A 25,264-nucleotide genomic window follows, 5' to 3' on the forward strand; every position below is an offset into this window, starting at 1 on the left:
GCATCTAATTTTACGACTCCTGCAATTTTGCCAGCTTTTCATTTGAACTGCATGCAATTGTTAATTTCATCTGAATCAAAAATGTTTTTGGGTTTATAGCAATTTTATTTTATATCGATGGCATCAAGAGGAATATGTTTGTTCCTACTAATCACAATTTAGTGATCCTATTTACAAAATGAGATGTTGAATGGATATAACATGAGAACAGGTTTCTGTGTAGTTCTGATTTACCCCTTATCACCAAATAGTCTGTTGGCATTCATTGTCTGAGTTTAACTTAGAAAAATAGGAATTGTCATTAGAATGTGGGACTAAAGGCCCTTGATGTAAATCGGCTCCTTCAAAGAACTAATGGGGGATCTATTTTAATATCTGGTTAATTTTTTGCCACCTTTATACATCAATTTATTTTTTTAAATGGCAAGCTTATTTACCAGAGTCATGCACCACGGAAATGAGTTCTGTGGCCCAACCCATCCATGCCGACCAATATGCCCCATCTAAGCTAGTCCTATTTGCCTGAATTTACATATATCCCTCTGTGGATCATAACCATGTACTTGTCCAAGTGTCTTTAAAATACTGTTATATTTATCAATTAGAAATGTCCTTGTGGGTGACCGGGCCTTACAGTTTTCCATGTGAATTTTAATTTCTATCATGTCCTTGGAAAAATAGAGAAGGAATAAACATAGAGTAGAGGCTTCGTTTATAAAACGCCTTGTTGCTTAACTCAAAAATCTCCAATTGTTTTGCTATAGGCAGATCTGCTATAACCAGTGAGTTAAGTTCCTAAGAAACCTCGTTTATGGAAAATCACATTATTACAAACAATTGTGTCACTGGGAGGAAGAGGGCAAGCAAGTTTCAGATTCCCAATGCAAATAAAGATCTTTTCAAGAGCACCAAGTTTTTTTTTATTACTGCAGACTAAAAATACTAAATGCTGAATGTTATATTGTTTTAGAGTATAATTGCACCAGAATCGTTAGAATTGCTTGTCCATTTCAATAGCCACCCGCAGATCGATGAGCAGCTGTGTTTTTATGAGACAATGGTGTCTCGATTACTGCAGGGAGATTACATGGAACTAGTGACAGCTTTTTTCTGCTTGTCAATTTCCAGGATAACTTTTAAATGGCTCTTCAGTTCCTGACTTAAATCACATTATAACCAATTTAGGCTGCATAATAGTCTTCCTTAATTTATCACTCGTGTTATATTCAATCAGCATTGAGGAAAAACGTGTTTTAGCAGAAATACCTGGACTTGAGCTTTCATATCCATTCGAGCCACCACATGTGGGTTGGGGCAGTAGTTAGGATTTTTCACAAACATCTTATCCAAGAATTTATGTCACCCCTGCTCTAATCTAGCAATTTAGATTTAAATTCCAGGATTTTCTTTGCAAATAAGAAGCCTAAAGTAAGACCAAAATCAGCATTGCAAGGGAAAATTGAGCTACCACAAACATGATTTGCTGACCAAAGCATCATGGTTACTTGGGAAGTGCAACTACAACTGAAGAGTGTTGTAACAATCACCATTTCGGAGAATGTCAATAATAATGTTATAGACAATAGACAATAGGTGCAGGAGTAGGCCATTCAGCCCTTCGAGCCAGCACCGCCATTCAATGCGATCATGGCTGATCACTCTCAATCAGTACCCCGTTCCTGCCTTCTCCCCATACCCCCTCACTGTGTTGGCATCAAATCACAAATCAGGTGGGTACTGCTGCAATTTATTGCTTCCAGCTTGTAATAGTTGTACAGCATAGAAGCAGGACCTCTGCCCACTGCATTCTGCTGACTATCATGCCTGTCTATCATATCAATCCCACTTGCCTGCAATAGTTTCATATCCCTCTATGCCTTGTTCATTAGAGTACCTGTCAAGATGCCTGTTAAATATTGCTGCAACGGCAATGTGATGTCTTTGGATACGTATCTGATCATTTTCTCCTGAGTTTTCAGGATAACCCTGCCAAGAATCTAACCTGATTTTTAATCATTTCTACCAGTTGAATTCCTCTTTTGCAATTGCAGTTTTACAATAAAGGATTTTAGCATCGAAGGCAATAATTTGAGGTGACACTTCATTGGATGATTCAGTGTCCGCAAGTTAATTGTAGTAAGGCAAATGTTTAGGAAAATAACTGCAGATGCTGGTACAAATCGAAGGTATCACAAAATGCTGGAGTAACTCAGCGGGTCAGGCAGCATCTATGGAGAGAAGGAATGGGTGACATTTCAGGTGGAGACAGGAAGACAGTGGGCGAACTGGAAAGCTATCTAAAGGTGGAGAAGTCAATGTTCATACCGCTGGGCTGTAAGCTGCCCAAGCGAAATATGAGGTGCTGTTCCTCCAATTTGCAGATGGCCTCACTATGACACTGGAGGAGGCCCATGACAGAAAGGTCAGACTGGGAGGGGGAGTTGAAGTGCTCAGCCACTGGGAGATCAGGTTGGTTAAGGCAGACTGAGCAAAAGTGTTGAGCGAAACGATCGACGGGCCTGCAATTGGTCTCACCGATGTGGAGAAGTTGACATCTGAAACAGCATATACAATAGATGAGGTGCAGGTGAACCTCTGCCTCACCTGGAAAGACTGTTTGGGTCCTTGGATGGAGAGAGGGGGGCATTTTTTCCAGCAACTGCAGGAGATGCAACACCTATCCCTTTACCTCTCCCCTCGACTCCATCCGGTAGCCCATCGCAAATTGGAGGAACAGCATCTCACATTTCGCTTGGGCAGCTTACAGCCCAGCGGTATGAACATTGACTTCTCTAACTTTAGATAGCTCCTCTTTTCCCTCCCCTTTCCCAGTTCTCTCACCACCTATATCCTTTTTTTGTCCCGCCTCCGCCGACATCAGTCTGAAGGGTTTCGACCCGAAACATCATTCATTCCTTCTCTCCAGATGCTGCCTGACCCGCTGAGTTACTCCAGCATTTTGTGATCCTCCATTAATGACATTCCATTTACTTTACCCTTGAAATGTGGCTCAAGTCTCAAAAGCAACTACTTAAAACATTGTGACTCAGAATTTTTAATTTAGATCCAACTGGCAGACTTTTCATTATGAGAAATAGGATTAAAGTCTACCTACTAAATGAAGGAAGAATATTATCACTGAAATATTCTTAATATAGTAAAACCCAGTTAATCTGGCCTGCATGGAACTTTGATGCCTGATTAGCAGATTTTACAACCTATTGTTCTTCCTATTAAATGTGTATTAAATTTCTATTAACTCAGTGGGACAGGCAGCATCTCTGGAGAGAAGGAATGGGTGACATTTTAGATTGAGACCCTTCCTATTAATATCCCAATGTACTTTTAATTCAGAGATAAGCAAAAGACTACAGTTGCTGAACTATGTAGCAAAAAATAAACTACCAGAGGAACTCTGGTCAGGCACCAGCTGTATATAGAAATGCAGTTTGCTTTGAGACTCTCCCTCTGAACTGACAGTGTGTGTGTGGGGGGTATTAATCCTTGGTCCAATTTTTCCCTATTAATAGATTTGACCCTGAAAATAAAACAAGGCAGTAGAATCAGATAAGATACAAGTTGACAAGTGTATAGGAAGAGATTATTCCTAAACACAACAATTTCTTACATTTCTATTCTTACTTTTCTTTGGGTGATTCTTGTAGTACGCCTGCAGTAAATTAACAGATTTTTTTTCTAGAGTATGATTTCAGTAAGGCTCAGACTGAACACAAACCTAATAATAGGTCAGAAATCTCATTTAAAAATAATGAATAGGTTTGGTCTTTCCACTATCTCACTAAATGTTGCAGATATACGTCTCTCACTAACATATTGCAGATAGCATAAGAGAATCTAAAGTTTATTGCAAACTTTAAATTAGGGTTCTTATTGCATACAGTATTGTTTTCAAAAAAATTAATGAATATAATATGGAGACTTGGTGACATTTTTCCCAGTAATAACTTAATCCACATAAACCAGAATGCATCATTCGAATGGTTTATTTTAAGAAAATGAGCCATGAAAATTAAGGCAAATAAAAAGGTAAATACAATAACCCTTTGTCCATTCCAATCACACTGGAGGAAAAATGATTGTCCCGAGAGACTCTCCTTTACAACAAATGAAGTCACCAACACAGATAATCTTTGTTTTACAAGCAGCTCAATTCTGGTGACTATGACAGCACAGTTACTATAGGCCAGGCAGTGCATTTCCTTTATCCCTTACACGTTATTTTCCGACTCTCACATGTTGATTATGTTGCCATTTCTTCTGGAGGAAATCATTTCAGAGGAGTGCATTTCTGAACTGTCAGTACAGCTTTCGTTTTCCACATTGTGGTCCAACCGCTCATAATGTACACTACCATTGGCAGCAAATCCCTTCTCCTCCTTTCTCATGAACACAGGCAAAGTTGCCAGTGTTAAATTGATATCTTTAAAGGCATGCAACAAAAAGATGCCCACTATGATGGTGAGGAAACCACTCAATGTGCCAATGATGTCATCATTGTCCATATGATACCATTCCTTGAAAAGGATAGCTGAACATGTCAAAACAGATGTAGTGAAGAACACATAATAAATGGGAGTCACTAAGGATGTGTTGAAAATATCAAGTGCTTTGTTCAAGTAGTTAATTTGGGTGCTTACACAAGCTATAAGGCTCAGTAGAAGAATCCAAGACAAAGAGTGGGTAAGGATGGGCTTGCCCGCAAAGAGTTCCTTTATGGCAATACCAAGGCCTTTCACACAGGAAACAGATAGGGCACCAATTACAGAACATATGGTTATGTAAACCAGGATGTTTGTCTGCCCGTGACGGGGACCAACAACACAAATAAGAATAAGGGAAATAATGATGACAAATGTTGCGAACACCAGAAAACCTGAAACAGAGTGGAAAATATTGTTAGCAAATTCAAATCTAATTTTAACAAACAAAAACAACAGATGCTACAAACGTAAAATCCTTAAAATACTCCACAGAGCAGGTAGCATCTGTGGAGAGAGAAAGAGTTAATGCAATTCGATACTAGGTCCTGAAGGTTGCCATATGCTAAGTCAGAAACGTGCTATCCTTCAGCCCACCAAGTGCATACTGACAATTGTTCACACATTAGACAGACACAGAAAGCTGAAATAACTCAACGGGCAGGCAGCATGACGTAAACATCACCTATTCCTTTTCTCCAGAGATGCTGCCTGACCCGCTGAGTTACTCCAGATTTTTGTGCCCATCTTCGGTTTAAACCAGCATCTGCTGTTCCTCCCTGCACACATTATTTCCCCGACACATTAGGGGCAATTTACAGCAGCCAATTAACCTACAAACCCACGTCTTTGGGATATGGGAGGAAACTGGAGCATCTAGAGTAAACCCAGGCCGTCACAAGGAAACTCCACAGACAGCACACAAAGTCAAGATCGAAACCGGTTCTCTGGCGCTGTGAGGCAGCAGCTCTACAAGATGGAAGGGCAAAGGCAAAGCTCAGAGTGGGAGTGGAAAACTAAAGTGATATTAAAGTAAAGAATAAGCTCAAGGTCACCGCATCACAAGCAATCAATGAAATGCAGTGTATGGGATATATGAATAATACTGCTGGAAAGTGCTTGGGTTCCTCGATGATGGGAAGGGAGGAAGTAAAAGAGCAGGTGTGGCATGTTCTTTTTTTTCTCCCTGAAGACACCCAGTCTTGCTCTCAGTAATTGGCAGTCTGTTCCTGGGGTCAGGAAAATGAAAGGGATTTCTGATGCATCACTTCATGTCCCTGGGTAATAAAGCCAATTACTGAACCTCAGCTGCTTCCACAGCTGAGATCATCGTAAATAATTTGAGAGCAACACAAATTAAGAATCAAACTAAACATCTTTTGATCCATATAGGATAATGACATCAAACAATGCCTTTATCATTAGGGCAAATGATCATCCAATCTTTCCTTAACTAGCCATCAGGAACAAACAACATTCTAAGTTCCAGTTCCTCCATTCCCAAAATAACAACCATTACCTCTGATATAGTGCTTGTCGGAAGAGACAAAGAGCAGAACTTTTTTTCCATGCTGTTAATGTTTACAGCCCAACACTGAACGTTCAACCACTAAAAGCATTTCTCACTTTACAATCATTCTTTTTGGCACAATTCTTTATTACAGGCCTTCAATCTTTCTACTAATTATCCCAAAGGCAGTTCTCGGCAAAATATCAGAGATGCACCATCCAATTAAACTGAAACATTGAACAATCTGAGTGTACAGCTATTATATTAAGTGTTCGAGACAATTTCCACAAAGGAGTAATGGCTGAGGAAAAACTGGTGGGAGTCACTCCTAGGCCTCCTGCACGTCGCAGTTCATGCCAAGAAGTCTTATTGACAAGTTCACAACTGTAGTTTCATACGTACAGTAAAATTATCATTTACTCCATCAACCTTTCCAGGTTGTGAATTTGCATTTTAACAAATTTAACTCCTGCTCCAAGCCAAAGAGGTCCTTCTGCAGTTGTATAGGGCCCTAGTGAGTTACTGTGTGCAGTTTTGGTCTCCAAATTTGAGGAAGTATATTCTTGCTATTGAGGCGTGCAGCGTAGGTTTACTAGGTTAATTCCCGGAAAGGTGGGACTGTCATATGTTGAAAGACTGGAGCGGCTAGGCTTGTATACACTGGAATTTAGAAGATGAGAGGGGATCTTATCGAAACATAAGATTATTAAGGGGTTAGACACGCTAGAGGCAGGAAACATGTTCCCAATGTTGGGGGAGTCCAGAACCAGGGGCCACAGTTTAAGAATAAAGGGTAGGCCATTTAGAACGGAGATGAGGAAAAACTTTTTCAGTCAGAGAATTGTAAATCTGTGGAATTCACTGCCTCAGAAGGCAGTGGAGGCCAATTCTCTGAATGCATTCAAGAGAGAGCTAGATAGAGCTCTTAAGGATAGCGGAGTCAGGGGGTATGGGGAGAAGGCAGGAACGGGGTACATTGAGAATGATCAGCCATGATCACATTGAATGGTGGTGCTGGCTCGAAGGGCCTACTCCTGCACTTATTGCCTATAAATGTGCAGCCTTTAGCTACCACTTTCACCTCTCTAACTGAGCCACAGCCTAAACCCAAGTCAAACAGTCTTTATAAGAAACAGAATACTGGAAGAACTCAGCACCTCAAGCAACATCTGTCGAAACAAATGGTGTATGACGCCATTATGGGTTAAGAACCTGCATCAGGAGTGAAAGGAAAAGGAACAAAATCCAGTGTATAACAGTATGTAGATGGATGAGATAGAGATGGGAGGTGGAGCAGATTGGGCGGAGGGGAGGGATGATGGGTGATGGACAGATGGTACCAAGTTTGGGAGGGGAATAGGAGGGATAAACAAGGGGAGAAGAAAGTTGGGTGGACAGATGAATGTGTGGGGGAAGGATTGATCCATTACATGACTTATTCTGTGTCCAATATTACAAGTACTAAACATTAAACTTTAGCTTCGCCGGCTTCAAAAAATTGGTACATCGAATCATTTGACTATATGTAAATAATTTCCTGAGAAATCATATCTACTGCACACCACAGCCGAGGTAACTACCCAGTAAATCTGAGTTGTACAGCTGGGTTATCGTCATCAAAACATTCATCTCACTACAGATAAAAGAACCAAAACTAAAGTTAGAAAAATGACAAAGAGAAGTCCAACTATAATTGTGAAAACAGAGCCGGGTTCAATCCCAACTATGGGTGCTGTTTATACGGAGTTTGCATGTTCTTCCCGTGACAGCGTGGATTATCTCCAAGATCTACCGTTTCCTCCCACATCTCCAAAAACGTCCAGGTTTGTAGGTTAATTGGCTGGTATAAGTGTAAATTATCCCTTGTGCGTGTAGGATAGTGCTGGCCAGTGCGGACTCGGTGGGTCGAAGGGCCTGTTTCCGCATTGTATCTCTAAACTAAATTTAACTCCTCTGGATGTTGCAAAACACTCTGTAGGCAATTAAATGCTTTTGAAATGGAGTCAAAGCCAAAGCTACAATATTTGGAAACCCACGGGCAAATTATAGACAAGAACCGCCTAGTAATAAAATAAAATAGCAGATAATCTGTTTCTGGTCATCTTGGCTAAGGTCTCCAAGAAAATTCCTGAAATCCTCATGGAATGCTAGTCTAGAAGGGTAGAAAGGCTTGCAGTTTAATCTTCTATTTAAAAGTCAACTCCCAACACCAGCACAACCCTCCCTCAACACTGCTCTAGAATGCCAATCTAGATTTTGTGCTCATATCCCTGCAGTGGGATGAAATGGCTACTGCCAACATTTGACCAATGCCTATTTTAAGTAAGAACCACAGGAGTTAAGTAATTGAAAATATGTGCTGCACCTGGATCTTTAAGTTTAATGGCCATTTCATGTAACGTTTCCACCTCTTCCTCTTGTGGTGCGTGTATTACCATCACAGTTGAACCCACAACACTTAGAAGACAACCAAGTTTTCCATGGAGATTAAGCCTCTCATTCAGGAAGTAAGATGACAGAACGGCACTGTGAAAACAAAACAGTTGACATATAAAGAACTGTAAATATATCGCTCAAGATAAATGATAGATTAAAGTATACAATAGCTACAGTAGTCAAGGTTATTTTTGTTGAAGGCACAACTGATGTTCAACAATTGCTCTTCAATGATCTGTCCTGGCACCATGGAACCGGAGACAACAAACATTCTTTGACCACTTACAGATTGGTTTGTACGACTGCTTTGGAAATCGTCCTTTTCCTACATAGTAGATCCTGCTTGTTGGCAGTATAAGTTACAAGAAAAAAAATTCCCCAATATTAAGGACAAATGCAGACTCACCAATAAATTACACTGGAAAGCACAAGCACAAGGGCGGCACAGTGGTGCCACGGTAGAGCTGCTGCCTTACAGTGCCAAAGACCTGGATTAGATCCTGACCTCGGGTGCTGTTTGTGTGAAGTTTGTATGTTCTCCTTGTGATCGAGTGAGTTTTCTCCGGGTGTTCCGGTTTCCTCCCACATTCCAAAGACGTGCAGGTTTGTAAGTTAATGTAAGAAAATAACTGCAGATGCTGGTACAAATGCTGCCCAGGACAGGATGGCCCTGCAGAGTAGTGCGTTCGGCAGAACGCACCATGGGAACTACACTCGTCCCCCTGCAGGACCTATACATCAGGAGGTGCAGATCCAGAGCAAGCAAGATCATGAGGGACCCCTGCCACCCCAGTAACGGACTGTTCCAGATGCTACGATCAGGCAAACGCCCCCGCTGTCACACTGTGAAAACGGAGAGGATGAGACGGAGTTTCTTCCCACAGGCCATCAGGACTGTCAACTTTTATAACCCCCGAGACTAAATTTTTGTCTACACTATAGTAACTTATTAACTTTATTTATATGCTGTAACTGTAATTCTTTTTTGTGCACAATCCGCAGGCATTGCCACTTTCATTTCACTGCACATCGTGTATGTGTATGTGACAAATAAATTTGACTTGAAATCGAAGGTATTTATTTCACAAAATGCTGGAGTAACTCAGCAGGTCAGGCAGCATCTCAGGAGAGAAGGAAAGGAGGATACAGGTTTGTAAGTGAATTGGCTTCTGTAAACCTTTCCTAGTGTGTAGGATAGAACTAGTTTACGGGTGATCGCTGGTCAACACGGACTCGGTGGGCCGTAGAGTCTGTTTCCACACTTTATTTCCAAATACTACCTGGGTTATATTTCAAGCAAATCAGCTTTTTTTTTAAAAAGATGTCAGGAGAATTCAATCTCACATGCTATATCACCTGCAGCACAGAGAAATTCCTAGATGACATTTGCACCACGTGCCACCAGAATAATCTGCTGAGTGCCAGATGAAGGAATGACACTACATCTATGAGATTAAGAGCTGCATGGATAAAACATTTTTTAGAGACGGTCACTGCAGAGGAAATGCGATGAGAGGGCAATGGGTGACCTCAATGTGCCTCTCACTCTAGAAGCAGTTTTCCTTTGTGGAAAATGGTGGTGTGAATTTTGCTCTGGGAAGTGCACCCAGAGCCAAACTCGGGGCCGTGTGGGTGGAGGAGCAGAACATGGGCAATAGAGAAATGAACACTTGATGATGATGGGAATGGATATGTGGTTTTATTTCTAATTTCAAGTTAGAACTGTTGTACTCAACTTAACACAGCAATGTCAAAGGTCCAATATCGTGATCCATAGATACATTTCATTCGCTGCTATCATCCACACCTTCACAATGACTGTTTATGTTAACTAATCAATGACCACAAAGGCTTTCCGTTTGCCAAGGATACACATTCATTGTGCACACATTTCAAAAGGCATGAGCATATATTAAAATACACCCAGACCTCATCAGCCTTTTGCTATGTATTTGTTGAGAATGACTTAAAAAAAATCATTTTGGGATCTGGCCATTTTCTAGGCAGGGCAGCATTTTTCGGTCAATTCCTAATTGCTCCAGAATGTAGTGTTAGGCCACCTTTTTAAACTGCTGCATATCTTCTGGTGAAGGGCCTCTGTGAGAGTTTTTGATCTTGTGGCAATAAAGGGTAACTGATATATTTTGACGACAGAATGATGCCTGACTTGGAGGGGGCACAATAGGCAGAGTTGTTCCTATCTGCCCGTTGTCCTTGACTTTGTTGGTAGCAGGAGGTTGCAGGATTGGGCAATGTTGTACACATAGCCTCAGTTGGTGCAATGTTAAACAGTGCAGACATGCACCCGCGGCAGTGAGAATAAATGTTTGGAATGATTGTTGAGATGCCAAACGAGAGGACTGCTTTGGCATAGATGGCGTTGTCATGACCTCCCAACAACCACAATCTCCTTCTTCATGCAAGCCAACCATTGGAGTGTTTTCCCTTTATTAACTATGAACTTCAATTTTACCAGGATGCTTAAATGCAAAACTGTTAAATCTGCCTCGATGTCTAGGGCAGTCACTATCACCTTGCATCTAGAATTCAGCTCTTTGGTCCACATTTGTAGTTAGGGTATGATGCTGGCAAAACCCAAACAGGGCATCGGTGAGTAGGTTATGGGTACGCCTTGATCCTTGATAAGTTTCCGTCACATTGCTCAAGACAATAGACTTGAGAGTAATAATGAAGTAAATTAGATGTGTCCAGCATTTTGTGAATGGACATACCTGGGCAGTTTCCCACATTGTCAGTGCTGTAACTGTACTGGTCAATGGTGTAGCTAGCTTTGAATCACAGGGGTTCAGGTACTGCGGCTGGCATGTGGTCTGGTCCTGTAGACCTTGCTGTATATCCACTGCTTTCAGTTGTTACTTGATAGCACCTGGAGTGAATAGAATTGGCCGGGTTGGTGGGAATTTCGAGCCGATGGGTCAAATTATTCCCTAATTTGAGGAAGGACATCCTTGCTATTGAGGCAGTGCAGCGTAGGTTCACGAGATTAATCCCCGAGATGGCGGGACTGCCATATGAGGAAAGATTGGGCTTGTATTCACTGGAATTTAGACGGATGAGAGGGGATCTTATAGAAACGTATAAAATAATAAAAGGACTGGACAAGCTAGATGCAGGAAAAATGTTCCCAATGTTGGGGGAGTCCAGAACCAGGGGCCACACTCTAAGAATAAAGGGGAGGCCATTTAAAACTGAGACGAGAAAAAACTTTTTCACCCAGAGAGTTGTGAATTTGTGGAATTCTCTGCCACAGAAGGCAGTAGAGACCAATTCACTAGGTGAATTTAAGAGTTAGATAGAGCTCTTGGGGCTAATGGAATCAAGGGATATGGGGAGAAGGCAGGTACAGGTTACTGATTGTGGATGATCAGCCATGATCACAATGAATGGCAGTGCTGGCTCGAAGGGCCAAATGGTCTCCTCCTGCACCTATGTTCTATGTCATCTACTCAGCACCTCTGGCGCTTCGCACCAACATTCTCCAGCTTGAGGGAATGTGGGTCAGCACTGAATCTGGTACAAAACTCAGATGCTCTGAAACTCACAATCCAGTGTACAGGAATTTGCAAAACTAGAGAAGAGTGCATAACTTTTGTGTGTTTTTGCATTTCCATACCTTTATTTTAATTAAGGGGGGAATCTCATGCGAATATTTGTCGGTACCATATTCTCTGATGAGCAACATCAATCTTACCTTACTAGGACACTAAGGGCTCCCAAGGGGGTTACTAACGTAGCCGGAGCAAAAGCATATGCAGCAAAGTTAGCAGCCTCTCCAGCACCCACTGCAAAAAGGCATAAAGAATACATTTAAACATTGATGTCTTACACTAGTCATAATTTTAAGCTTGCAAGCATTGTTGGTAAAAAGCAATATAATTTGACAAAACATACTGCATAGCTGTGATAAAGCTCAGGACATTCATATTATAATTTCTTTATTACTATGGGTGTCAGGGGTTATGGGGAGAGGGCAGGAGAATGGGGTTGAGAGGGAAAGATAGATTAGCCATGATTGAATGGCAGAGTAGACGATCAGCCAAATGGCATAATTCTGCTCTTAGAAATCATAAAATCCTATCTAGGGTCGACAAGCCATTTGAATTTTACAACAGTAAAATGCCTTGAAATGGAGTAAATTATCCCAAGGTGCTTCTCAGGAGGGTTATCAAACAAAGTTCGAATCCAAGCTCTATGGTGGGACAGTCTGCAGAAAGGTCTCGACCCAAAACATTACCTATCCATGTTCTCCAGGGAAGCTACCTGACCCACTGAGTTACTCGAGCACTTTGTGTCCTTTTGCTGAGATAATGGGGCAGATCACCAAAGCTTTAAGCAGAGTAGGAGTATCTTAAAGGAAGAAAGAGAAGTTTTGGGAATGATTTCCAGAATGTAGGGGCTTTGACTGCTAAACGCACAGCTGCCATTGATAGAGTAATTACATTTCAAAATGCTCTGGAGCCCAGAATTAGAATAGCACAGATATCCTGGAGCATCACAGGACTGGAAAAGATTAGAGACAATTTGAAAGGAAGAATGGGATCTTTAAAAATAAATCAAAATAGCAATCAAACATAAACACTACATTTAACTTGAATTTATCACACAAATAGGATAGAACATGAGAAATAATTGCCATCTTGCTCACAAGTACAAGCTGCAAAAACCAAAATCAAACAATAGCCAGTCGTGAGTGCATGTTTCACCCTAACTTGGAAAGAATTCAAACTGTAATGGAAAATGTTCCATGCACAATCTTACAGGTTAACACTGTAACAGAACTAACAATACAAAGCATTAATCCACTTAGTAATAGTTTTAAGATGACAAGAGTTAGTTAAGTATGGAATTGATGAAGACAAACGATAAAAAATCTATTCAAGGTTTGATGTTCATATTTTGTTTATTTAATCTCAGTCAATTGATGTCAATCCTAATGCCCACTGTGGCAAATACAACATTGGGAGAAAAAAAACAAGGTCTTTGGGCAAGGCACTGGAGGGTGCTAATAAATTGTTTCATGAAGAAATCATTGGCTTCAGAGGGAATGAAATGGCATGAAGAAAGAAAGATATAGGCAATTGGTACATTATAATTTGAAGGAGTCACATTATTCTTTTTTGCACTCACTTGCCAATAGTCCAGCCCACCACAGCCATTCTTTAAGATATGCATGTCCTCCTTGACCTACATCAACAGGAATCAAGACACAGGAGAGTAATCAATTATTGCTGTGCATCAAAGCTTTAGCAATAAACACATACCACACCCCTAACTAATAACAAATAACTCAATTTATATTGGAGTTCATACTATGCTAGTTTTTCTGTCAGCTCAGGCTAAAGATTAACTAATTGAGGCACCAGCAAAACACTCCAGTAACTAATTAAACAAAAATATGATGCAAATGAGCAAATGATACACAGCTCGGGTTTGCAGAAAAACATATCTTTGATGGTGGTAGTAAAATTGAGAAAACTATAATTGGTGGTAAAGCCAGATACAATGGTGGCATTTAAGAGGCTTCTGGATAGGGATACGGTTATGCAGGGAATGGAGAGATACGGATCATGTGGAAACAGAGGAGAATCGTTTAATTTGGCATCGTGTTCGGCGTGGACATTTTGGGCTGAAGGAACTGCTTCAGTGCTGATTGTTCTATGGTACACAGTATCCTCAGAATGACAAAATACAGAGTACAAAAACAAAAAAAGTTGGACAATCTTTTATAAGATGCAGGTCATGTACAAGCTGGTATTTTGACCAGTTCAGGGGACCCACTCCAAGGCCCATGGAGGATATATTAGGATCTACTATCACAGCATCAGTGGACAGGGCATTGGTTATGTTGACACATTAGTTAACAGCGATTATTCTCAGAGCCGTAATGTGGCTTGGGAAAGATTTTCATCAAGTTTTCATAATCAAAAAGGGTTTTGAGAGAACAAATAAGGAGATGCTTCCAGTGAGTGATGCATCAAAACCAGAAAACACAGATTACAAGATAACATACTAAAGCAGACAGAAGATGTGGGATAGGGCACAGAGGTGTAAATTGGTACAGCTGGTTGCTATCGTCTGGATTCAATCGTAACTTTCAAAAGAAAATTTTAAATAGTTCAAGGGGGAAAATATTGCAGAATACAGGGAAAGGGAATGGAACTAATTATATAGGTCTTTTAAAGACACGCCAAGCATGAAAGGCATGAATACCTTTTTCAAGTTATATATAATTCTATGAACTAAATGCACATCTAATCTCTCAGAAAGATATCCAAAGGCACAAGTACAAACATATCTTAAGGAGCAAGAAGAATTTAAACTGGCTAGAAGTGTTTTTATACATCTGTCAATACACCCATAATTACCTCAAAATGAGTATGACTTTAGAAAAAATGAAATACCACATGGAAATATGCGTGGATTTAAAACAGTTTTTCTTATTTATTGTCAACCTCCAGCCGATGAGATGATGATGCAGAGATACGAACAGTGATGCAGAACAAGTTTCTTTTTATTCACATTATTACTGTGAGGCCATTTTGCAAACAGAATCTCACCTGCTCTCATCGACCCTTTCTTGGCCAGTCTGAGGAGGCCTTTCTTTTTCAGGATGAAACTCCCTCCAATAAAAATGCTGGAGCTAATGGCTAGAACCAAGCCAAGGTAAAAGTCATATTTTCCTTTTTCCTGCCCCATTCTTCTTGGCATGGGCAAGCAGGGCGTTTAACACATTAAATGACAAGTCGAAGAGCTGCCACTGGGAGCGGTGCAACTTGGTACAGGTGACGCCTTGCACTGCAATTGAAGAACATAAATAATAAGTGAAAACAGTTTATTGTACTGATTCCTCAGAAATGCATTGAGGCAGAATGTCTATGATCCATTTCCCCATGGTATGTATGTTTCACATCATAGCCTTTCTCAAACATGAGGTTGTGGAATGAGCTTGGATTGTGCAATGAAATGCTTGTTATTGGGTTCCAGGTAATCTTGTGAGATACTTAATGGATAAATTGCACGGCACAATGAGTATTTAAAATGATAAAAATGTATTTTCTAAGTTTTCTAGTGTAATTGTTCACAAACACCAATTGTAATTGCACTTGTTGCCTGGTTTTTCCAGAGGAATGAAAGTCCATGAGGCCAATAATAATAAATAAGAGAGAGAAACAAGGAACTGCAGATTTAGACTTTTATACTTTAGAGATTCAGCGCAGAAACAGGCCATTCGGCCCATTGAGTCCACGCCGACCAGCGATCACCCTGTACACTGGCACAATCCTGCACACTAGGGACAATTTACAATTTTACCAAAGCCAATTACCCTACAAACCTGTATGTCTTTGAAGTGTAGGAGGAAATCAGAGCACCCGGAGATAACCCACACTGTCACAGGGAGAACGTACAAACTCCATACAGGCAGCAACCGCAGTCAGGATTGAACCCGGGTCTCTGGCCCTGTAAGGCAGCAACTCTACCGCTACGCCGCCCAAAATGCTGGGGTTTTTTTTTTTAAATGACACTGTGCTAGTTACTCAGCCATTCAGTCAGCATCTCTGGAGAATATAGATGATAAATTAATTAAACAGAATTTTACACATTTCAAAACTGAAAAGTGGAGAAAAATGTGGCGTAAATTATATATGTTGTAAATAATACATATTTCCCTACTCCACTGCCAAATCTAGCCCCTAACCCAGTTATTGGTTCTATTTAGTTGACCATACCCTCCATTCCTACTTATGCAGCTCCAACCCTTCACTTTAACCATCATCAATCCCAAATTCCAATAATAGTCCCTATTCAAAAATTACAACTTCCAACAGCAACTCCAATTCACAACTGGATGAATTTACCATCAATGTGAATAATCAATTACATTATAACTAGCAGATATTCTTCAAATATAAATAAACTCAAGGAATGGACTTGTGTGAACTGCCTTTCTCTTTGGGAATCAAGAGGGGCAATAGAAAATTAGATTTACAAGATTCAATTTCAGTTGTGAAAATACACCTTTAACAATTTATTTTAAATTGGTCTCGAGCTTGCTTTCGAAGTTTTTAATTCACAGTTTTATTTTGGTGTGGTTTGGACAGTGATGGAAGTGGAAAATGTTCTGCGCTAATTTCAGGCTGGGGACAAAACTAACCAGTATTTGTGGGGATAAAGTTCAGTACGACATGTTTACAGTCCCAGCTGTCTACAACATACAGTAAACACCCAGTGCAAATTTAACGGATGGATGAATGTGCAACAGATACAGAATCACAAGATGTGACTAAGCATTAATTCTATTCAACTCAACAGCAACAATTTCAAGAATGCAGAACGGGAACACACCACGAAAAATGTGCAGCCTTGAATTTTTAGTTATAACAGAACTTTATGTCCTGGACTAAAACACTGTTCTTCTGGTTTATAGTTTAGCAAGAAAAAAGGGCTTTCATTTATGATGTATTCCTGTAAACCACGAATCTCAAAGGAAGATTCATTTGCAAGCAGCTTTATTGAAGTAAATTATTGACAGCTTCTATCCTGTAATGGCTATTACTATAATAGTTATTACTGATATTGTAGTCTTTGCCCAGATACACAAACCAATACTGGGTAGTGAATCCTAACTTCATAACAACCTTACCATATGAAAATACAGCCGATTACTCTTCCACCTCAAGAACGCCCTCAAATCCCCAAGGTTTCTCGCTTCTGAATTAGTCACTCATCTGGCAGCTTGTCGAAAAACCAAATATAAAAGGCCCTAATTATGTTCATCCACAAAGTAACCCATTTATTGATGCCGTGACGAAATCTCTGAAGGTATTGCACAAGACATAATGGATGACTGAATTGGATGCCCTTCACGGGAGAATTAATATTTTCCTAAACATTTTTCATCGTGAACTGCTGAAGGTCTTATGGTTTTCTCAGAACGTGTCACGCACCATTAATAAATGTCTGTTTTTCCTGTGCAGTCTCCTAAACACACATACTGGAACTGTGTCTTTGAATGCCCCTCAAATATGAGTTTTGCTTTTATTAAAAATATGATTTATATAAACACATGGGTAGGGCCAATGTTAAACCTGCGCTCCTCGTAAAATAAAGTCAGTAAACTAGAAGACCAGTGTTTTAGTCGAGGACATTATTAAAAATTCAAGGCTGCAAAGATAGAGTAATAAATGAGTACTGACTGCCATGTATTGGAAGGATAATCCACAATCCCTGCACAGGACAATATCAGCAAACATTATAATGGCCTTATACAAGGCCTTGGAAGGAATTATCTAGAATGCTTTACCCACTACAAGTTCCCTCTCTTAATGGGGAAATTAAAGAAAAGAAATTGGGATTAAAATCTGGTTTAAAACGCATGAATATCACAACCATTATAATGTTGGCTGATATTGTCCTGTGCAGGGATTGTCTTGTTACTCTGGAAAAAGCATAGAACCAAGGGAAATTTGACAAATATTCAAAATAAAGGATCAGATTGTGCCCTAAAGATACACAAACTGTTTAAAATTAGGTGGGCTGTGAAAAACTGGGATTTGCGTTCATTGAATAAATTCAGTTGTCACTTTTCCGTCTGGATGAGGGCAAATGACATTTAGCAGGACATACTCTCTTGAGCATGGATTGGATCCACTGCAGACATTTAAAAGGAAAATAGTGCCCCCTCCCTCTACTGGCTCTACCGAACATTTGCCAGTTCCTCCCCTTCACCATTTTCATTAACTCCCCTTTAAACTCAGTCCTGATGCGGGATCTCAACTCGAAAGGTTGATATATCCCTCCACCTGCACAGACATTGCCTGACCTGCTGAGTTCCTCCAGTAGTATTCTTTTCTGCTTTGGATGAAAAAGGCAAATTTTAAGAGAGGTAAATCGAGCAAAGCAAAGCTCCAAAGCAAATGGAGGCATGGTGAGAATGGTAATGAAAATTTAATGCATGGAAGACTTGGATGAGCTCAGCAGTTCCAATAGACAATAGACAATAGGTGCAGGAGGAGGCCATTCGGCCCTTCGAGCCATTCAATGTGATCATGGCTGATCATTCTCAATTAGTACCCCATTCCTGCCTTCTCCCCATACCCCCTGACTCCGCTATCCTTTCGAGCTCTATCTAACTCTCTCTTGAATGCATTCAGAGAATTGGCCTCCACTGCCTTCTGAGGCAGAGAATTCCACAGATTTACAACTCTCTGACTGAAAAAGTTTTTCCTCATCTCAGTTCTAAATGGCCTACCCCTTATTCTTAAACTGTGGCCCCTTGTTCTGGACTCCCCCAACATTGGGAACATGTTTCCTGCCTCTAACGTGTCCAACCCCTTAATAATCTTATACGTTTCGATAAGATCTCCTCTCATCCTTCTAAATTCCAGTGTATACAAGCCTAGTCGCTCCAGTCTTTCAACATACGACAGTCCCGCCATTCCGGGAATTAACCTAGTAAACCTACGCTGCACGCCCTCAATAGCAAGAATATCCTTCCTCAAATTTGTAGACCAAAACTGCACACGGTACTCCAGGTGCGGTCTCACTAGGGCCCTGTACAACTGCAGAAGGACCTCTTTGCTCCTATACTCAACTCCTCTTGTTATGAAGGCCAACATTCCATTGGCTTTCTTCACTGCCTGCGGTACCCAAGGATTGTAACACAGAACTTAAGGTACAAAATTTAGAAAGAAGATAAGGACAGAATTAAAACAAAATTCGCAATTCTAAACGTGAGAAATTGATGGATCCTATTATTTTCCAAAAACCTAGCTACATTTTGTAGCTCTATTAAGCAACTATTTTCATGAGTACCACAAAACTGTACTGTCTCAGAATAGATAGAAGAGAGTATTTAAACTGCTGTACAATTTCTGTAAACTACAAAAAGGTGTTAAAGCTGAGTATTTCTCACCCATATTTATCTGGGATTATACATGCCATTACCCAAACAGTATAGTAAACCAATTCAATCAATGCTTAAAATCTCTTACAAAATGTTTTTTTTTAAAAAATATTACCATGCAGTTCTTTTTTTCAATAGATCCAATGGGGTTTCATTTATCAGGGCGATATGGTGAGTCTGTTGAAGAAATACATTAATTAGAAAAGAAAATGGACCAGGAAGGCCATCACTATGAATAAACAGCACAAACATGCACAACTCACAGGGTTGCTCTTTACTCCAGCCCTTAGAGATCAAAGTACATACCAGAATGAAACCTTTGTTTGAACATTTCAGATCATAGTTGCCATGATAGTATTAATAATGTTAGATCAAACTTCACATGATAGTACAGCACTGGAAAATATGACTGTTCATTTCATTTTGATTAATTATATGCCCACTTGACCCATTCTGCTAAAGCTATCGAAATTGTTCAAGATTGCCTTCAGTGACAGTGTTAAATGTTAAAGGAAACTTGTTTATGACAGTGGTAAAGTAAACAATATTTTCCTGCACTATATTTGGCAAAATGATGAATTATTAACAAAGATGTTTACGCTGCATTAGAACTCATCCATAGTTCACTGAGCAATAATCTGATCTCTTTGATTGCTCAAATCAATGGAAAATAAAGTGAACGTGAAATAATCAGAATGTTTAAGCATTTGTCTCCTGAACACGGTATCCGACATTAATTAAATATGCAATAAAATTCCCAAATCCAGCACTCTCTGGCCTTTGGGAGTGAATTTCCAGACTAACAGATGTTACTCCTACGGATCACCTCCGCCGACTTACGAATACCCAACTTATGTGCAGTCTGAACATGTGAACGAATGTTTGGGAGATCTGTTGCTTATTGCAGGCATCTTCTGCTGGGTTTGCCATCGCTTTCTTCACTCGAGAATTGTTCAGGTTATGACCAGTTCACAAAAATGAATCCCTGCTGTTACTGGGGATGACCTGCACTAATACAGCGTGCTTTAAAATCATTTTTATAAATAATAAACAGCATTACAATAAACGTTCCCAGAATTCCAGTGAATGGGAAGGGAGCATAGTAAATATACTCAGTGAGCTGGATGCGAAACCTTGTGGATTTCCAAATTGTCAGGAATTGGATTAAGTAGTTTTACTGTGTGCAGCTGTTCTTCGTTCTTTAATTCATGGTATAGGGATCACTTTCTGAAATCTATTGCTACACCCATTTAAAAAAATCAAGGAAATCCAGAATTACCCAAATCACTACTTCCCTCTCGCCATGCAATATAATCTTTCTTGTGCTATCGCTTCAAAAGAAGCCTTTTTCTTTGATAATGTAAATTCCGCTAAATATTAATTTACATTCTGGAAGAACAGCATGAGGAGAAACCACTGTAATAAGACGTTTGAGAGTATATGAAGCCTGGCTGGACAGCTATTTTATGTGGGGCATTACCTTCAAGTGAGAACATTGAGTGATTTGAGTGATGACAAAGTTGCATTCTTCTGCCTTGTTTTGGTCACTATGTCCTTCCAATAAACAGGGACAAATTCAATGTGGCATTGCTTAATCCATTCTAGCATATTTGGATATCTGCTGATTTAGCTTTGTGCATGGTCCTATACTTAGCAAAGTCCTCATTTGAATTATTTTTACCATAAAACTAATAGTTGTGAACATTACCTCTCGAAACCACGTCTCTTTAGGTTCATGCACCGATTTAATTTTGTCTGATTTCTATAGAATTTCAACTTTCTGCATAATTGTACGAGTAACTTACTTTGTTTTCACATTGCCATATCTAGCCCGATCGCCTCCCCTCCCCCCCCCATCCCAACACACACAAAACGATTCATATGCTTCAAAGTAATCACACCATTTGGATATTCCTCTTCTCTCCTCTCCCTTTGGCCAAAAAAACACAAACCTTCAGATCCAACGACAGCTGATTCCCCACTGTTGTCACATTCCTGAATGAACCTCTCACAAGCCAACGGATGTTTTACCAACACCCCCCCCCCCCCCGCCTTGTTGCAGACTTTGCAATTTTTTTATCTGCACTTGCTCTGCATCTGCAACATTATATGTTGCACTGTTTCCTTTCTCTTTGCACTACCTGTTGTATTCATGTCTTGTTTTTTTATTGTAACCATGTACGGATTTTCTAAAAAATCGTGGATCGTGTTTTTCACTGCATCTTTGTACATACAATAGGAGGATTGCACGTAAGGTCAAAGGGCTTGACGCACGGAGTCACTCAAGCCATCTGGAGGACATGGCAGCTTACGGCATATACTACCAACACATGCAACAGTTACATTCTTACCTTGAAAAAAAGGCCAAAATGGCCAATTTTTGTGCTGTAAAAAAATGAGGAAGGAGCTGGAGGATCTGGCGGAGGAAGAGGAACCAGGAGAAGGGCTGCCAAGCCCACGGACGCAAGAAGCAGCTGGGAAGACGTCTGGCCAGCCAGCGGGAGATAGAGAAACGCAGTTGGGAAGGGAGGCAGGAGAGCAAGGTCGAGAAGCAGAGGGTCGCCGACCGGCCGGCGGGGGAGAAGAAGAAGAAGAGGAGGAGGAGGAGGAAAGGACAGGGTTGAGCGAGCTGGGAGAGGAGCAGTGGGAAGAACCCGAGCCGAGGGGCTTGGGGGTCTGCCGGGGCCGAAGCAGCGAGCACTGGAGGTCGGCGACACACCTGAGGGCAAAGGGCCCAGGCAGCCGTGCTCGACGGCCTAGGAGGAGGAGGCGAAAGCGGTGGAGGAGCGGAGTGTTGAGCCCGAAGAGGAGGACGAAGAGGACCGGGGAGAGCTCGATCGGAAGCGGAGGCCGAACAGCAGTGAGAGCTGGGCTGGGCAACGAGGCAATAGGCCTTAAGCATAGTGGAGTCAAGGGGTATGGGGAGAAGGCAGGAACGGGGTACTGATTGAGAATTATCAGCCATGATCACATTGAATGGTGGTGCTGGCTCGACGGGCCGAATGGCCTACCCCTGCACCTATTGTCTATATTGCCACCTCCAGTTTAAATTCCATTTGGAATATTTTGGAGGACCAAGAACCAAGAATAGGCGGAGGACAAGGCCACGGCTCTGCTCGGCGGCCCCAGCCATGAGGTGTTGAGCTCCAGTCAAGTGGAAGCGGAGCCAGGATGACGGAGTTGGCGAGCAGGGAGAAGGGCTGGAGGGCCAGCAGGAGCGGCGAGGGGCCAAAGAGCCACAGGAAGCGAGGCACAGAACAGGGGCACCGAGCCTGGAGGAGCGCAGGAAAGGGGAGAGGTGTCGGGACACTCGGAGCGCCGGGAAGGAGCTGGAGACGTGCTGATGGGTGAAGACGGGCATTCAACTGCACCACCCTCTCAAATTAGGACTGACGAATTGTTCCACAACAGAAGTCGTTCCAAACATAAAATAGAAGAAAAAGAATAAGCAGAGTCGTTGCGTGGCTACAGTACGGGTCAGGGGTCGTGACCTCGCCTGCCGTGCAATCCCCCTATACACCAATGCCATACCCATAGCATACCAATACAATACACCATTCTTCTAAACTCAAATCTCTCTTCCTACATTAATCCCTTCGTCTAATAATCAATAAAAAAATTACTGGTGCAGTTAATCTTCAGAATTCCCTAAGCGAAAGGACTGTGGAGGCTCAATCACTGAATATATTCAACCAAAAGATCAATACATCTCTGGGTACTGAGGATATCGAAGGATGAGCATAATACAAGAAAGGGCAGCACGGTGGCATAGCGGTAGAGGTGCTGCCTTACAGTGCCAGAGACCCGCGTTCGATCCTGACTATGGGTGCTTGTCAGTACGGAGTTTGTACGTTCTCTCTGTGACCTGCGTGGGTTTTGTCTGAGAACTTTGGTTTCCTCTGAGAACTTTGGTTTCCTCCCACACTTCAAAGACATACAAGTTTGTAGGTTAATTGGCTTGGTATAAATGAAAAAATTGTCCCTAGTGTGTGTAGGATAGTGTTAATGTGCACGGGTCGCTGGTCGATGCGGACTCGGTGGGCTGACGGGCCTGCTTATGCACTGTATCTCAAAACTAAACTAAGCAGCTCAAAACAAAAGATCTTAATGAATAGCAGGTAGGCATGAAATGCCAAACGGCCAAACTCCTGCTTCTATTTTTGTTTTGTTTTCTAAATTAATGATCACAGTTGACTTTCCCTCTGAACGGATGTTCCCCCATAACCATTTTCACTTAGCTAGATTTCCATTTCACCAAATATTTCATGTTTTTTTTGTAAATTGGGTGTTTGCGTTAAACACCTTTTGTTTAAACAGTTTTAACAATGCAAGCTGCACACAAGTCATTGACACTTGTTCTTTTATTGGTTTTGACTGCAGTTAATATAGAAATGTCAGCTGGTTAACATGCTGGTTTTCAGAGCTTCAAATATCTAACTATAGAATGATTGATTAGGATGGCGGAGATTAGTTTTCATGACTGAAAAATTCTTCGGACAATTGTTTTACTAAGAGCAATCCTGATTGCAGCTACTGGAAGCAATGTGTCCTGCTCGGACACATTGTGGGCGGCACGGTGGCGCAGCGGTAGAGTTGCTGCCTTACAGCGAATGCAGCGCCGGAGACTCAGGTTCGATCCTGACTACGGGCGCCGTCTGTAAGGAGTTTGTACGTTCTCCCCGTGACCTGCGTGGGTTTTCTCCGAGATCTTCGGTTTCCTCCCACACTCCAAAGACTTCCGGTTCCCAGGCCCCACTCCCTCATCTTTACCATGGATGTCCAGTCACTCTACACTTCCATCCCCCACAAGGATGGTCTCGAAGCCCCCACTCACACTCCAAAGACGTACAGGTATGTAGCTTAATTGACTGGGTAAATGTAAAAATAGTCCCTAGTGTGTGTTGGATAGTGTTAATGTGCGGGGATCGCTGGGCGGCGCGGACTCGGTGGGCCGAAGGGCCTGTTTCCGCGCTGTATCTCTAAATCTAAAAATGAAATCTACCTTAATGGTTTGTTATATCTTTCTGAAACATTTCTATACTCACTTTCCACAGCAGTAACTGCAGAGTCCACACTGAGAAAGGTAAACCTTCAACCAGCTTTTAAGTTTCATGATTCCAAGAAACTGCCAACAAATGCGAGAAAAAAAGGAAATCAGCATTCAGCAACTGCATTCTCTGTCATCAGTTGGAAGTACTCCAATTCTCATTGTGAAATGGTTGGCAATAAATGTAATTTACACAGGCATAAAATTAGACAGAAAATACATGGAAATCATTCACTCATACAGTCAGTGCAAGTTTATGAGTCTTTCGTACTCAATTCAAAAAGAGCAAAATGGCTTAGTAGGTTCAACGTATCAATGCAAAGTAACAATGAACAGAGCTATTAACATATTGAACGACACGAGTAAGAGCTGTGCAGCACTCTGGTCAAATCACTTAACTTGTATTGGTGGCAGTGTAGAAAATGGACTGCAGATCCACAGTCAAAAACCTTCAGCTCACCTGTCTAAAATTGGCAACGCCTTCTTTTTGAAGTGGTCCTTAGTTCTTGATTTTCCCACAAGGCAAAACATTGTTTCTAAATTCACCCTCTCATGACCTTCACATTAATAGCATATTACACAAAGGAGCCTAATTGTATATTTAACGTTTACATCATTTCATCCCATCACAAGATGTTCTGTTTGTACCGCCCACTACACTCCCCCATTTTCTCTGCTACTTAAAATAACCTCCTTTCTCCCTTTCTCAAGTCCTAAGGTCCTTCCCAGGATACTTAAGGAAGTGGCTCTAGAAATCGTGGACGCATTGGTGATCATTTTCCGATTCTATAGATTCAAGATCAGTTCCTGTGGATTTTTAAGAAAGGAGGGAGAGAGAAAATGGGAAA

The 25,264-nt window shown here is 41.2% G+C and overlaps 1 protein-coding gene across 3 annotated transcripts in view; it reads right to left on the reverse strand.

Moving 5' to 3' along the window:
• Positions 1 to 3,968: 3,968 nt before the first annotated feature.
• nipa2 (NIPA magnesium transporter 2) overlaps positions 3,969 to 25,264 on the reverse strand; it is a 29,111-nt gene continuing 7,815 nt past the window's right edge. The window contains exons 2-8 of one of the 3 annotated variants that reach the window (XM_078402089.1): positions 24,415 to 24,494; positions 19,485 to 19,546; positions 15,024 to 15,261; positions 13,594 to 13,650; positions 12,158 to 12,248; positions 8,375 to 8,535; positions 3,969 to 4,894 (exon numbers count right to left, since the gene is read on the reverse strand). In XM_078402089.1, the coding sequence (XP_078258215.1) occupies positions 4,251 to 4,894; positions 8,375 to 8,535; positions 12,158 to 12,248; positions 13,594 to 13,650; positions 15,024 to 15,174 (1,104 nt within the window). In that variant the 5' untranslated portion in view covers positions 15,175 to 15,261; positions 19,485 to 19,546; positions 24,415 to 24,494 and the 3' untranslated portion in view covers positions 3,969 to 4,250. The remainder of the gene's footprint in view (positions 4,895 to 8,374; positions 8,536 to 12,157; positions 12,249 to 13,593; positions 13,651 to 15,023; positions 15,262 to 19,484; positions 19,547 to 24,414; positions 24,495 to 25,264) is intronic. The other 2 variants (XM_078402091.1, XM_078402090.1) reach the window with 2 other exon arrangements.

Source organism: Rhinoraja longicauda, chromosome 7, assembly GCF_053455715.1.
Source record: "Rhinoraja longicauda isolate Sanriku21f chromosome 7, sRhiLon1.1, whole genome shotgun sequence".
NCBI classification, from domain to species: Eukaryota; Metazoa; Chordata; class Chondrichthyes; order Rajiformes; family Arhynchobatidae; genus Rhinoraja; species Rhinoraja longicauda.